The 14,984-nt window shown below is 41.0% G+C and overlaps 1 protein-coding gene across 4 annotated transcripts in view; it reads right to left on the minus strand.

Moving 5' to 3' along the window:
• LOC120055920 (nuclear receptor coactivator 2-like) overlaps positions 1–14,984 on the minus strand; it is a 56,478-nt gene that overhangs the window by 18,962 nt on the left and 22,532 nt on the right. For all 4 annotated transcript variants that reach the window (XM_039003969.1, XM_039003968.1, XM_039003966.1 and 1 more), the window contains exons 2-4: positions 4,851–4,961; positions 2,510–2,682; positions 151–254 (exon numbers count right to left, since the gene is read on the minus strand). In XM_039003969.1, coding sequence (XP_038859897.1) covers positions 151–254; positions 2,510–2,682; positions 4,851–4,942 — 369 coding nt within the window. In that variant the 5' untranslated portion in view covers positions 4,943–4,961. The remainder of the gene's footprint in view (positions 1–150; positions 255–2,509; positions 2,683–4,850; positions 4,962–14,984) is intronic.

The raw sequence follows: 14,984 nt of genomic DNA on the forward strand, positions 1-14,984 counted from the left end.
GAAAGAGTGAAGGGTTCTGAATACTTTCCAAATGCACTGTATACCCCTATATATTTTAAATGTGTTCAAAATCTAATCAGTGTTGATTTCACAAGCCCTGCTAATCATGTGACTTGTGATTGTTGTCAATAGTGTGTTGCTCCCACCCACCTCGAGCATCATTGGTCCAAGAGCATCTTTGTCAATAACGCTTTGGCCTGTTGACGAGACGTCTGCTTTCTGTACATCCTCTGCATTGGCAGTAGTTGTTTTCTCTGCACCCGCAGAGAGAGACAGCGAGAGAGAGACAGCGAGAGAGAGAGACAGCGAGAGAGAGAGACAGCGAGAGAGAGAGACAGCGAGAGAGAGAGACAGCGAGAGAGAGACAGAGAGAGAGAGACAGAGAGAGAGAGACAGAGAGAGAGAAAGGTTGTTAGACATGTTTCACAACTTAACATGTAATCATGTCATCAGCAGCAGCATAGCCAGTGCAGAGGGAATGTTGTGTTGCAAAACATGACTTATCTGACTACTTAAACATACCATCGTCTCAACAAAATCCTGAGATGGGAGGAACAAAAAGACAACACAACCAGTGTCAATCTAATGGACAAAATTCTGTCGAAAACAAAACATCTGGGAGGGGAATTTCTTTAAGAAAACAATAAGACCAATTACAATTGGTGGTGTGTGTGGTTGCATCTGATAAACAAATCATCAATCATTTGAAGTGCTCTGAGGGTCCTTGAGAATGACTACAACAGGTGTTGTGTTAATATGATTTTGTCTGGACCAACTGATTACCATTAGCATTTAGCAACATAATTTCCCATTAAAGTCTCCCATAGTACTGTGGATTCACCTGGGCATAATGTTGACAGTGGTTGACTTAAATACCAGTGTGCATCAATGAGTGATTGGGTATGGTCTTAATGCCTCACTAGGCCCCTCCCAGTCATCCTCTCCTACAGAGTCTCTCCCCCTCTCTCCGTTTGTTGGTGCCACTACAGAGTCAAGCTGTTTGTTGTCTGTCCCGTCTGCCTCATCAGGGTACATAGCTGACATTCATGTCCCTGTAAACTGAGCCAGTACAACAACTACCATTGGGCGTGTACATCATGTACACCATCTACCCTCTGTTCATCTGGGCCTATACAGCAAAACATTGCTGTCAACTTAGTTGTAATTAACAAAAACAATTAGGATCCATGTTGGATCTAGTAATAAAGATGGAGTGAGTGAGGGAGAACCCCTTGCAGTGGGCCTGGGCAGAGAGAGCTCAACATTACTCTCCATTCAATCACTAAACACACAAGGCACATTTTCAGACACCTACTCAGTGGAGATAGAGCACTGGCTCCCAGTCTGTGGTACACAACACATGTACGGCTGTAGCTACCGTACCTGGGATTGATCTTGCTTCGGCCCAAATAACACCTGATTCCCTACATAGTGCACCATCTTTGACCAGGGCCCATACGGCTCTTGTCAAAATAAGTTAACTATATAGGGAATAGGGTGCCATTTGGGACGCAGACCTTAACTGCTGTTTGAGACTGAACTGGCCAATATTTTACAGTAGAACAGCCATTAAGTATAACCTGCATTCAACCACAAATAAATACATTCTGTACAAACGCCGCTAAGAGAATTGAGTGCAATTGTGTGACCGACATAATGGTGGGAAGCTGTGCGCTAGCTTAAACCCTCAAAATCAATATCTTACTATGTAGAATGACAAATCAATCAATATTGAGAATCGTCACAGCACTGCACGCTGCTGTATGCACTGCAGCTGCACAAACGGCAGACAATGACAACACACTGTATAATACGGTAAGCTAACTCTCATACCAACATGTTATCAAAAGCTGGAACAGTAGGAAGCTTTTTCACATTATACAGTAGGGGGTGCGTCCTAAAAAGGCACCCGATTCCATACATAGGGTTCCGGTCAAAAGTAGGAAATAAGGCTCAGTTTGAGATGCAGCCTAGAGCTCTTGCCCTATCTCTGCCACAGGCGCTCACACCAATTCAGAACAGTTCCCTTTGAGTCTTGCATCACATTGCGCATTATTACATAATCCAGTCAGTGAATCACAAACAGCCTGCTTTTTCTTTGTCTTCTTCATCATGAAGAGCATCTCATCTGACTGACTCACTGCCGCTGTGTGTGTGTGTGTGTGTGTGTGTGTGTGTGTGTGTGTGTGTGATCTGCTGCCGTCTGCCCTTCCAGGCAGCAGTCTGTATTTCTACACAGACAGGCACAAAAAAGTAGGTAGGCACACACACAAACAGGCATCCTGCCCTTTCAGCACATCTCTCCCTCAGACGCCTTCCAAGCACAGACACACATCTCACTGAGTCATCAGGAACCCACAACGCATCTCTCAGCTAACTAAAATACACACACACAAAGAAAATACAGTAAAGGATGGTGCTATGAAGAACGTAGGTCATTGTATCATATAGGAATGTGTGTGCCTACAATGAAGGGCAAGTCACTCAGTAGCAGAAAATAAAACCTTACCCTGCTCTTTTATTTGACGAATCTGCTTCACAGTTTCTTTCAAGATTGCACATTTGTCAGGCTTGACATTGAAGTTGTCAATGTCGTTGATGTTTGCAAAGATCAACTCAGCCAGTTCTTCAATGTATTTGTTTTCATGCTCCCGGTTCGGCTTTTCCGTGCTCCGCTTGGGGCTGTGGAGACAGAGGTACAGGTAAGATGACGAGGCAGGGAGGGCAGAGGGCACACGGATTAAGAAAAACGCTTTCACAGCAATACATGTGGCGTCTTTCTATCAAAGCTTAAGCAAGCAACATAGATAGCCAATACACGTACTTAAGATTAGCCGACGGCCCACCCCCCAAAAAACGTCACTGTATTCTGCCATTGCTTGACCAGTGTATGAATGGACAGGCTCTGGTCAAAAGTAGTGCACTATATAAGGAATAGGGTGCTATTTGAAAAACAGACCATATGACCAGCGTATGACTGGACTGCTGAATGACCTTCTAGAGCAGTTCATCTGAGAGTGATCTGTAACACGGTTTCCTTTAGGAAAATGTGGCGCCGGACATTTGACCGGCAGCATTTTAATAAACCGGACATTTCAGAAATTTACCAGACCCATATGCATTGGTTGCATAACCTGATTAAGGCATCCACTCACGGTTCTCAGAATGACAGAAATCACATTTAGTTTATGATAATTCATCTTAACTGAACATGCAACTCGGATGCAAAGGCGAGTGTCATTCTTACAGAATTCTGATGAGCAATTTGAAGATAGTAGAATATAGGTGGCACATCCATAAGGCTTGGGGAAGCTAAGCTTTCCCTAAAGTAAATTGAATAAAAATTGCCAAAATGATATAGCATAATTAGCTTACCCCAGTCTATAAATTAATAAATAAAATCATGCAAAATAGGTTACTGCACCAGAAAGCATGATTTGTCCACAGAGGATCATTAGCTTCTTAAAAAAAACTCATAGTCTAGTCGGAATGGCCAGCAATTTGGGCAGAGTGTGAGGCAAATACCAAATAGATGATTGTTGAGTTGCGACTTTCAATGAAAAGCAGAGAGAACCAGCAAGGTATATGGCAATATAAAAAAAAGTGGGGATACAAATGGCTATTAATGTAATGAAAAGAATCATCTGTCTAGTTACCAAAATTCTTAATTGAGTGAAAAGTAACCATCTTATTGGGCCAGTGGAGAACATCGGCTATATATTGGGCCAGTGCCACGTTTTATAAAATAATTTCCTCCTCCAGGTTAGATGGACGTCATACTGTATTTGTGTCTCCACTTTTCGGAGGCTGATTATATGGATCAGACGTCATTTTTACTTATTTGTCAAAGTCAGCAGAGTAGGCTACCCTGTAATTTTTGGGCTGCAGTCGTATAAAGCGTAGTAGAATTTTATAAATACATTTCATGCAAAGAAAATGTAGGCTATCTGATATAGCCTAGGCCTACTCTAAGCCACTGCACGCTGCATTAAACAGTCTTTTTGCATACATTGATTGAGTTCTATTATTAGCCTACATTATGACTATCCAATCTAATCATCACATTAGGTCTGCAAATGTGAGGATGCATGGAATGCTTTATTATAAAGGTGAAAATTATCTTCCCCAAACTTGAAACCACCATGCCGCCTATGCTAGAAGAACTGCCCACATTTACTTACCCTCAGCCAACAAGACGAGTAACAAATAGCAAAATCACTAGCCTATGTCAATCTTCTATCCCCCATAGTAGAAAAGTTAACTTATTATATTGGTCAGCTTGTAGATTCCAAATTCACATAACCAGTAGGGCAGATCAGAACGTGTAGCATAAAATGGTGATGAACTATTATTTCTTTACATTATAAGCACAGGAATGTGCACAAGGTAGTAGGCTACGTGCAAATGTTAGTTCCATAATGCAATTAGTGGGGAAAACACCATCATCAGCGGGTTCATGTGACAGATGAAAATATCAGTTAGAAATGTAGAAAGAGTAGAGATCTAAAGATGCAACAACTAGCATGGGTTGATAATATGACTATGTTGATGTGTGCGTGCGTCGAGGCGCGTGCGTGTGTGTCGAGGCGCGTGCGTGTGTGTCGAGGCGCGTGCGTGTGTGTCGAGGTGCGTGCGTGTGTGTTGAGGCGCGTGCGTGTGTGTCGAGGCGCGTGCGTGCGTTCACACATATATTGGAGAAGAATCTGTAACTGTAAGGTAGTGTCGCAAATGGCACCACAATCCTTATAAAGTGCACTTTATTTTGAACAGGGCCCTTAAAGCCTATAGATGGAAAAGGGTGCAATTTGGGCCACATACTTATATTGTGTGTATTTGACAGCTGATCTTACCTGGGCCCCAGGAGGTCTGGGCCACATTCTTTTCGCTTCAGGGACTCTCCCCTGGCAGCAGGGTCGGGGGTGTTCTCCCCCGCACTACTCATCTTCAGCAAATATCACCAACTAAAGGGAGAGAAAGAAGACGCCATTAAAGCTCAAGGCTGACGAAGATCTTCAGATGGAAACACAATAAACCGCTGGAGTATTCAACAGTGTACAGGTATCTACCTTTATTTCAGGAGTACATTTTCTACCCTAGGACCTGCAAGTAATTGGATGGTCGTACATTATGTATGAAACAAGACGCGGTTTAGGACAATGAGAAATTGTAGGGAAAGTCTTTACCAACGAGAGAGACTGAGATGGGTGCTAATCATGACTCACCGTCTCTCACCTAGAGTGGCGGTCCCGTGTGGCTCAGTTGGTAGAGCATGGCGCTTGCAACGCCAGGGTTGTGGGTTCATTCCCCACGGGGGGACCAGGATGAATATGTATGAACTTTCCAATTTGTAAGTCGCTCTGGATAAGAGCGTCTGCTAAATGACTTAAATGTAATGTAAATGCTTACGAAAGTATTCACCCCCCTTGGTATTTTTCCTATTTTGTTGCCTTACAACCTGGAATTAAAATTGACAAACAAGAAATAAGACAAAAAAACAAAAACAAAGTCAATACTTTGTAGAGACACCTTTTGCCGCAATTACAGCTGCAAGTCTTTTGGGGTATGTCTCTATAAGCTTGGCACATCTAGCTACTGGGATTTTTGCCCATTCTTCAAGGCAAAACTGCTCCAGCTCCTTCAAGTTGGATGGGTTCCCTGGGGTACAGCAATCTTTAAGTCATACCACAGATTCTCAATTGGATTGAGGTCTGGTCTTTGACTAGGCCATTCCAAGACATTTAAAATGTTTCCCCTTAAAACCACTCGACTGTTGCTTTAGCAGTATGCTTAGGGTCATTGTCCTGCTGGAAGGTGAACCTCTGTCCCAGTCTCAAATCTCTGGAAGACAAACAAGATTCCCTCAAGGATTTCCATGTATTTAGCACCATCCATCAATCCTTCAATTCTGACCAGTTTCCCAGTCCCTGCCGATGAAAAACATCCCCAGAGCATTATGCTGCCACCACCATGCTTCACTGTGGGGATGGTGTTCTCAGGGTTATGAGAGGTGTTGGGTTCGCACCAGACATAGCGTTTTCCTTGATGGACAAAAATATACATTTTAGTCTCATCTGACCAGAGTACCTTCTTCCATATGTTTGGGGAGTCTCCCACATGCCTTTTGGCGAACACCAAACGTGTTTGCTGAAATTTTTCTTTAAGCAATGGCTTTTTTCTGGACACTCTTCTGTAAAGCCCAGCTCTGTGGAGTGTACGGCTTAGAAGTGCTCATATGGACAGATACTCCAAATCTCCGCTGTGGAGCTTTGCAGCTCCTTCAGTGTTATCTTTGGTCTCTTTGTTGCCTCTGATTAATGCCCTCCTTGCCTGGTCCGTGAGTTTTGGTGGGCGGCCCTCTCTTGGCAGGTTTGTTGTGGTGCCATATTCTTTCCATTTTTTATAATGGATTTAATGGTGCTCCATGGGATGTTCAAAATTTCTGATATTTTTTTATAACCCAAATCTGTACTTCTCCACAACTTTGTCCCTGACCTGTTTGGAGAGCTCCTTGGTCATCATGGTGCCGCTTGCTTGGCGGTGCCACTTGCTTAATGGTGTTGGAGACTCTGAGGCTTTTCAAAACAGAAAGATAGAGAGAAATATATATATATATATATATATATATATATATATATATATATATATATATATACACACACACTGAGATCATGTGACACTTTATTTAAGTCCACCTGTGTGCAATCTAACTAATTATGTGAAGGTAATTGGTTGCACCAGATCTTATTTAGGGGCTTCATAGCAAAGGTGGTGAATACATATGCAAGTACCACTTTTACGTTTTTTATTTTTTAGAAACAAGTAAAAAATATATATATATTTCACTTCACCATTTTGTGTATGTCCATTACATGAAATCCAAATACAAATCAATTAAAATTACAGGTTGTAATGTTACAAAATAGGAAAAAAAACACCAACTTTTGCAAGACACTGTATCTAGTACATGTCCTCCCAGTCAGACACGTTGTGTGGGAAGCCTAACTGTAAAAGGTGTCAAAATGTTTACCTCATAAGGCAATTTGTATGGCTGTGTAACTGCATGGGCTTCTGTCTCCCATCAAATCCAGGCTGAGGGAGGAAGACCGAGAGTGTATGGCTGCCTTGTGTTTCTGCTCTGTTTGCAGTTATTGGCGAGAGTAGCCCCCCCACTAGTCTGTCCAAGACTCTTCACCAGTCAATGCTATTGGTTTGTCAATTACAGAAGTAACAGCGCCTCTTAAAGGGTGTATACACAGGCCAGACCGAACGACACTGGAAATGGCACCCTATTCCCTTCATAGTGCACTGCTTTTGACCAGTGCCCATAGGACTGGTTATGGCCAAAGTAGTACATCATAAAGCGAATAGGGTTCCATTTGGGACATAGCCCCTTTGTAGTCTAAACAGAGCTACTTCCTTACCCTGCCCAGTTTGCGCGGACTGATACTAGGCTGACATTCAGGTCCTGCATTGACTGATGCTTCAATAGTAAGAGATCTGTCAACAACAAGGGGCTGTGAACTCAAACACAGAGAGGATGATCACAACTGACCTGCATGGACAGACTGCTGGCCTCATTCAAAAATCACACCACTTTTCCCCGAATGACTGCGGTAAGCAATAAGAATTACAGATCTCTGACTAACACAATTTCCTTATAGAGATGTATAGAACTGTTTCATCGTGACTCATGAAAATACACATCTACAGTGATCTGCATCTAATTCCCGTATATCCTAAAAAAAAACAATGCAATAAAAAAATGAATGAATACACATCCAAAATAAACCGTAGTATTAGTCAAGGTCTCATTACATATACAGCCAGCCTGGCCAGTTAGCCTAGCGCATCTCTAGGGCGTGTCAGCTAGCCTAGCGTTGAGCTGATCTGAGTTGCTGGTGGAATAGCAGACTAGTGTACTAAGAACCCAGGCAGGCCATCACATCACCTGACCATTACATAACACACAGCCTGGACCTGCCACTGAGCAGATAGAGCACCAGATGGGGCAAATCTCCCTGCTCATCTAAATGAATAATCAGCCCATAGATCCCTGCTGGAGACTACACTGGCACTATTAGATCAGGAGGAGGAGGACAGGGGGGGGGGAGGGGATGAATCGGCAGCAGCAGGGAGGAAGAGGAGATGTCTCAGTCTACTTCTCTCATTTATGCATGCTTACCAAATTTATACAGGAATTAATTGTTAGGGCTTCTTACTTGCTCAGTTAAATTAGAGGGGGTGGTATCAAAGCTCTCAAGAAATGAAACGGATCATATAAGCATCTTGAGACGCTGTGATTAGAGCTGTGGCGGTCATGAAATTTTGTCAGCCAGTTATTGTCAGAACAGAACTTAACTGAATAATACAGAAAATATATTTTTGCTGTTATGAGTGAGTACCTATATGAAGTGGCTATGATGAGGTAAAGGTGATCATTTGAAAACAGGTCCTATATGCTAGATTTAGAGTTATTTGGCAACTTTAGTTGTGAATGATAAACATTTGAATGTCTTATAAAACAAAACATATAAATGGGCTGCATGATGCGACTATAGGATATTGATGATTTGAGAAAGTAACAACAAACAAAAAACAAAGCTTGTGCTCTGTTCCTTGCCTCGGGCTGCACACGCTATTCTCTCATCAAGTAACCATACTTTCACCAATCAGACTAAACTGAGAATAATCTGGTCTTTACTAATATGAAAAACAAGTTTCGATTTTGAAATGGTCCATTATCAAATGGGTAGGAACACGGGCAGGGGGGGAAAAAGACTGTATGCACACGAAAAGCGAATGGAGGCGGTGCACTTTCCAGCTTGTCTGTTTTGTTGTCTACTTCGGTTTGACAGCGATGCAGGTGATATTCCGCCCAAACTCTGTATGCCATGGGCTCTCCAACCTTGTTCCTGCAGCTACACGGTGCTTAATTTGGAAAACCAAGTGATATCTGGTCAGGAACGTCGATAGTAACATGTTTTCGCAACAGAGCATATTTCACTAAAATGTTAACAGTCCATCTGCGTGCTCGAGAAAGGGATAACGGAGAGAGAGAGAAGATGGAAACGCATGGTGGTGAGATATTCTGTATAGCAAAAAAAAGGTACTGTCACCCAATTAATTATAGAAACATTTTAAAAAATTCACTCTTACTACGCTATTCAAATCAAATTCACTAATTGTAGTGGAACTGTAAGCCGCCCTGCACAATCAATGAACCAACAGCATCGCCTAGGGCTACACGTTCTCTCCCAGACTCATGGATAGAAATGTTGAAGCGTAGCATAATGTAACCAGTCCATTCAGTATGCATAATAATACAGTCCACACTCAAAGGCCAGACCAATAAAAGTACCAAAGACATCTTAAATCAGTTTGGTTTCATGTTTTTCTGCCATGCGTAATATGCAGTAGGCTATGTATTGTATAATGGCACAATCATTTTCATTCATAAGCCTATGCTCTAATATACATGAGTGTTTTGAATGAATCATCACCATAGAAAGCGCTGTCCATTTCATTGTGTTAGGCTTTAAAAACAACATCCACCACAACCATGTTTCACACTGTTTCAACCTGCTTCTTCAAGTGATCAGAGTACGGTGAGTTTTAAAAGTACGATAGGCTTAGTGTTTTGATAAGTGTTTGATGCGATTTTCAATTGCATTTATGTCAGAGTGGTTAGAGGGACAATACAGCCCTGAGTACCAACCATTAGGAACAGATGGTTATTAGCAAGTTGGGTACTACCGAAGCATGTCCAGAGTGCATAAAAAGGAGATTACAGTGACAACGATTCACATGGAATTTTACTGCGGTCATGACTACTGGTGTGGCGGTAATATGGTCACCGCAACAGCCCTAGTTGTGATTATGTCAATTAATGTCCATGTTAAACCATGCATGTAGGGAAACATATTTACTTGCTCCCCTTCATGGGTAATGACAAGGCATTTTCACTGTAAAGCTTCAACTGATTGTGTATGTACATACCTAAAAGCTGTACTGTATGCATTAGAGAACATTGAAGACCTTTGCCACAACCCATAGAGATGTCTGTACCACTTTCCAACAATGTTTATTTTTATTCATTTTTTAAACCAGGAAAAGCCAATTGAGGCAGTCTCTTTTGCAAGGAAGACCTGGCCAAGAAATGTAAGCATACAATTAGCACAACACAATTCTCCTGAAAAAAGTTGTGCGCCCGAGTTTTAAACTCATTGATGGGCACTAGTACATCCAGTTCAAGCATACAATACAGACAATTCCACAAGTAGCATGACACGGAGTTCAGTCAGAGCAGGTGTTTGGGACAACGTAATATAGCCGTGCCATTTGGGATACAGCCCCTGTCATTAATTGTTCTGTGTTCCAATAATTGTTGCGTGTTCCTCTTCAGCCACCGTAGTTGAGCTGTCCTAAAATAATATAGTGAGTGGACTGACTGGCAATGCATTTGGGATTTCAGTAAAATGAACTAATCCTGATGAAGAGACAACAGACGAGACTGAAGGTAGTGGTAATACAATACCACAGAGGCATGGTCAAACTTGACTCGTACATTTTTTATACTAAAGTCGCTTTTCCGCCAACTTTACCATAATTCGGCCATAATTTTTTTTGTTACACCTTGTCCTTATATCTGAAAGGTATTGCCAGTATCAAGTCAAAACTGGTATTTACGCCTAACGACCTAGTAATCATTTCGGTAAAGTTCTGCATAAGGCTTAGTATGAAACGTAGCCGTAATGCTGGAGGCGGCACTGGCACGCACTACGCTCTTAAAAACACTCGATGGTTGCTAGGCAGTGCCAGTTAACCATCCTCCTGCCAGTTCTAAACTTTGCGAGGCATGTCATTTCTCCCATCTCTTCACATAGCCCACCATTAAGCAGGCACTGTTTTCTTACCCACAACTGGATGGATCCATACATAATTAATGTAGGAATAAATATCAGTGAATGATGAAAATATTGGAATAAAGTAGGCTAATGCAACTGAAGGCATGTATCAAATTGTTGCTTAACTTATGGATAGGGGGCAGCATTTTCAATTAGTATTGGATAGAAAACTCTGAAGTTTCTAAAAAACTGTTTGAATCATGTCTGTGACTATAACAGAACTTATTTGGAAGGTAAAACCCCAAGGACAAACCATTCAGAATTTTTTTTTTGAGGTCACTCTTTTCAATTAGTTTTCATTGGGAATCCAGATTTCTAAGGGACCTTCCTGCAGTTCCTATCGCTTCCACTGGATGTCAACAGTCTTTAGAAATTGGTTGAGGTTTTTCCTTTGAGAAATTAAGAAGTAGCCCTGTTCAGAACGAGGGTCGAGTGAAGTGTACTGTTTGTTAGAGGCGCGTGACCAGAAAGCATTCTACACATTGTTTTCCTCCGGTATTGAACACAGATCATCCCGTCTTCAATTTTATCGATTATTTACGTAAAAAAATACCTAAAGGTGTATTACAAAAGTAGTTTGAAATGTTTGGACATAGCTTACAGGTAACTTTTGAGATATTTTGTAGTCACGTTGTGCAAGTTGGAACCGGTGTTTTTCTGGATCAAACGCGCCAAATAAATGGACATTTTGGATATATAATCGACGGAATTAATCGAACAAAAAGGACCATTTGTGATGTTTATGGGACATATTGGAGTGCCAACAGAAAAAGCTCGTCAAAGATAAGGCATGAATTATATCTTTATTTCTGGGTTTTGTGTCGAGCCGGGAGGGTTGAAATATGATGGTTTGTGATTGTTTGCTATCCTCAGATAATAGCATTGTTTGCTTTCGCCGTAGAGCATTTTTGAAATCTGACACGTTGGCTGGATTCACAACAAGTGTAGCTTTAATTTGGTATATTGAATGTGTGATTTCATGAAAGTTAAATTTTTATAGTAATTTATTTGAATTTGGCGCTCTGCATTCTCACTGCTAGCGTCCCACATATCCCAGAGAGGTTAATGAAACTACCAAAGTCATCAAATCATTGTAATACATTTTAAGCAATAGTCTACCCGCTTGTGGTCAACTAGACGATCATTTCAGCCCCGTTTTGATTGGGACAGTGCCATCGCACTCCTTTGAGACAAGCGTGGGGACTCGTCTTGATTAAAAACATTTTCAGACATTTGCTTTGCTAGTTATAGCTTAATGTAAGCTAGCTAACATTGAAACTGGTTGGTTAGGTACCTGCAGATTCATGCAGGGTAGTAACGTCATGAGTTGGGATTATGGTTCAATTGTTTAGCTAGCTACATGTCTTAACAAAAGACTAAACAAGTTGGCAAAAAAACATAATTAAATTGTTGTCAGCAGCACAGTTGCAGTCACCAAGACTGGATAACAAAAAACTGCCCAACCAGCTCTGCTAGGACGAGTAGAATAGTCAGAGTGAGCTGTTGTCTAATTTGTGTCTGGACGTAGCTAGCAAGATAGCCAATGTTATCTTGGGTGCTGTTGTTAGGACAGAACACTCTGATCAACCCTCCAGTGTGCGCTCTGAACGCTCCGAGAGCGAATTTACAAATGGACAAACCCGACAACACTCTGAGACTGCAAGCCCACTGGCACTCCAGATTACATTTACGAACACACCCGTAGTATAAACCAGCCTTTAGTCTTAATCTTTGGTTGTTTAGTACATAGCCTCACATGTGAATCCTTAGAGATGGGTGGGGCTAAAGCTTAAAAAGGGTGTGAACGATGCTGAATCGGTGTAGACAAAGAGCTCACCAGTAGGTACCAAAACATTCAAAGGCCATTTTCTCAAAAGTGAGGTTACAAGTTCATCAACTTTCAAAGCAGAATTACTTTCCCATTGTTCCTCAACTGTAGTGTATGATATACAATTTTCTAGCTCCGAGTCTCTACTTTTATCAAATGTAAAAAAACACAACTTCAAATTTTGCTACATAAAACCGAATCGAGACGGTTGGTCACATTTTGTCAGCATGTTAGGCTATCAGGTTAACAAGTGAATTATTTTGCTCTTCACTCGCAGTCGCTTAGTAGCCTAGACCTACTCCCTACCAAAAGCCTGTGACTTCACGGACGTGTCTCAATCAATGTGATTTAAACTGAATCTCCATCTGTATAGGCTATTTGGTTCATTGGTTTCTGGCTGGGCCAATAAGTGGAGGTGTTATAGCTCATCAATTCGTATGCTCGTCGATCACTGATCAGAAACATTTTGGATGCAATAATGTAGCCCAAATCAAGTGTAGGCCTATTATTTTGCTGGATCGCGTATAGGCAACTCCAAAAGCCCACAGAGGTTGTGAAATATGAACACAAGACTCACATGCTTTAGAAAATAGGATTGCTATTATTTTCATGATGAGGATACTCAATGTAAGACCCTACTCCTGCACCTTAAAGTGGCGTGAGGGTAGGAAAGAGATGTGGAGCAAAAAAGCATGGGCTTTGGCTCCGTTTCAAAATAACCCTTTTTTTTTTTTACATGACAGCAGTTCCACACATTCCCGTGACAAGTTGTGTGGGAAAAATATATTTTATTCTTACTACAAATTATATATATATATATTATATATATATATATATATATATATATATGTGTGTTGACTGATCGAGGTAGGTGTGTCGTGTCTGTTTAATGAGAATGTGGTTAAAAGAAATTTAAAAAAAAAAATCTTAAAAAATCTGGCAAAACACTATATCCTATGTGAAAGCAGTACTTTGACAGAGAGCCCTATGGCACTACATAGGGAATAGAGTGTCATTTGGGACGCAGCCCATTGCAAACAGCCTGCATTGGAGGGTCACCATGACCCCGTGATGTGGGGCGACATGTTTCAAGAGAAAACACAACTGTTTGTCTGGCTGCTTGGAATAAATGCATGGACAGAGCCTAGCCTACATCCTCATTCCATTATAAGGTGGCAGCTCTATACAGTCAGAAGATATAAATCATGTCCCACATTAGTGCTACACATTGTGATTCCACCCCCCATACAGCACTCTGAGCATCTGGAAAGGCACTACATAAATGCAGTCAATTATTAGCATTATTAATTATGTCGAAATACGGACCATTCAGCCATTTCCATCGTCGACTAAAGTTGAGGACCACCATTGGCTTTTATTTAGGGGGTAGATCACCTTTAATACTGCAGATAGAGTGTAGCTTCTATCAATGTAATTGTCTGCATCTTTTCCAATCCCCCATATATTTGTTTGTAAACATATTTTCTCCTAACCCTACCACCCCTCCCCTAATTGGAGTAAAGTAATGGACAATACTTAGGCTTCTACATCCAGCTTATAAATACTATATACCTAAAAATGTGCTATATATTTTACAACTGTGCTGTGATGTTTCACAAAAGTTCTGAACCTTTATTCTCACAGTTTCTACAGATTGTAATTAAAGAATTATATTTATAGCAACATTTTTTATATTATTGATCGATTGACTAGGTTTTTTCAAATCACCTAGCAGTGCTATCCCTAGAATGCCAGCATCCCGGAGTCGCCTCTTCACTGTTGATGTTGAGACTTGGGTTTTGCAAGTCTTTTTTCCCCCCTCCATTCTATTTTGCAAGAATGTATAATAATTTAAACTGAAAATCAAACATTTTGAAACCAGGGATGTTTTGCGTATCAGTTCATGAACCATGTTCCATGGAATTGGTACATTGAAAATCTCTGCTATCTATATGGCACAGCTATCAATTTTTTCTTCCTTAAAATGAAACTGGTATACTTTGGTCTTTAATGCAGGGCTGACAAACAAGTTTTACTTTTTTCCCCCCTTCCACTTGAGGTAATGCAATTAGTTGGTTGTAATTTTGATAGAGCAGACATTTCCGTATTGTTTTGTTAGCTGCATGTGTGACAACTCCACCAGTCCTATTAATGATATAATTTACAAAGATACCTTAACATTTTTTCCAAATTTGAACGAACTTTCTATGGCTTGTTTTAAAAATAGCAATATTTTGGAGATCATTTTCAAA

The sequence above is a fragment of the Salvelinus namaycush genome, chromosome 11, assembly GCF_016432855.1.
Source record: "Salvelinus namaycush isolate Seneca chromosome 11, SaNama_1.0, whole genome shotgun sequence".
Taxonomy (NCBI): Eukaryota; Metazoa; Chordata; class Actinopteri; order Salmoniformes; family Salmonidae; genus Salvelinus; species Salvelinus namaycush.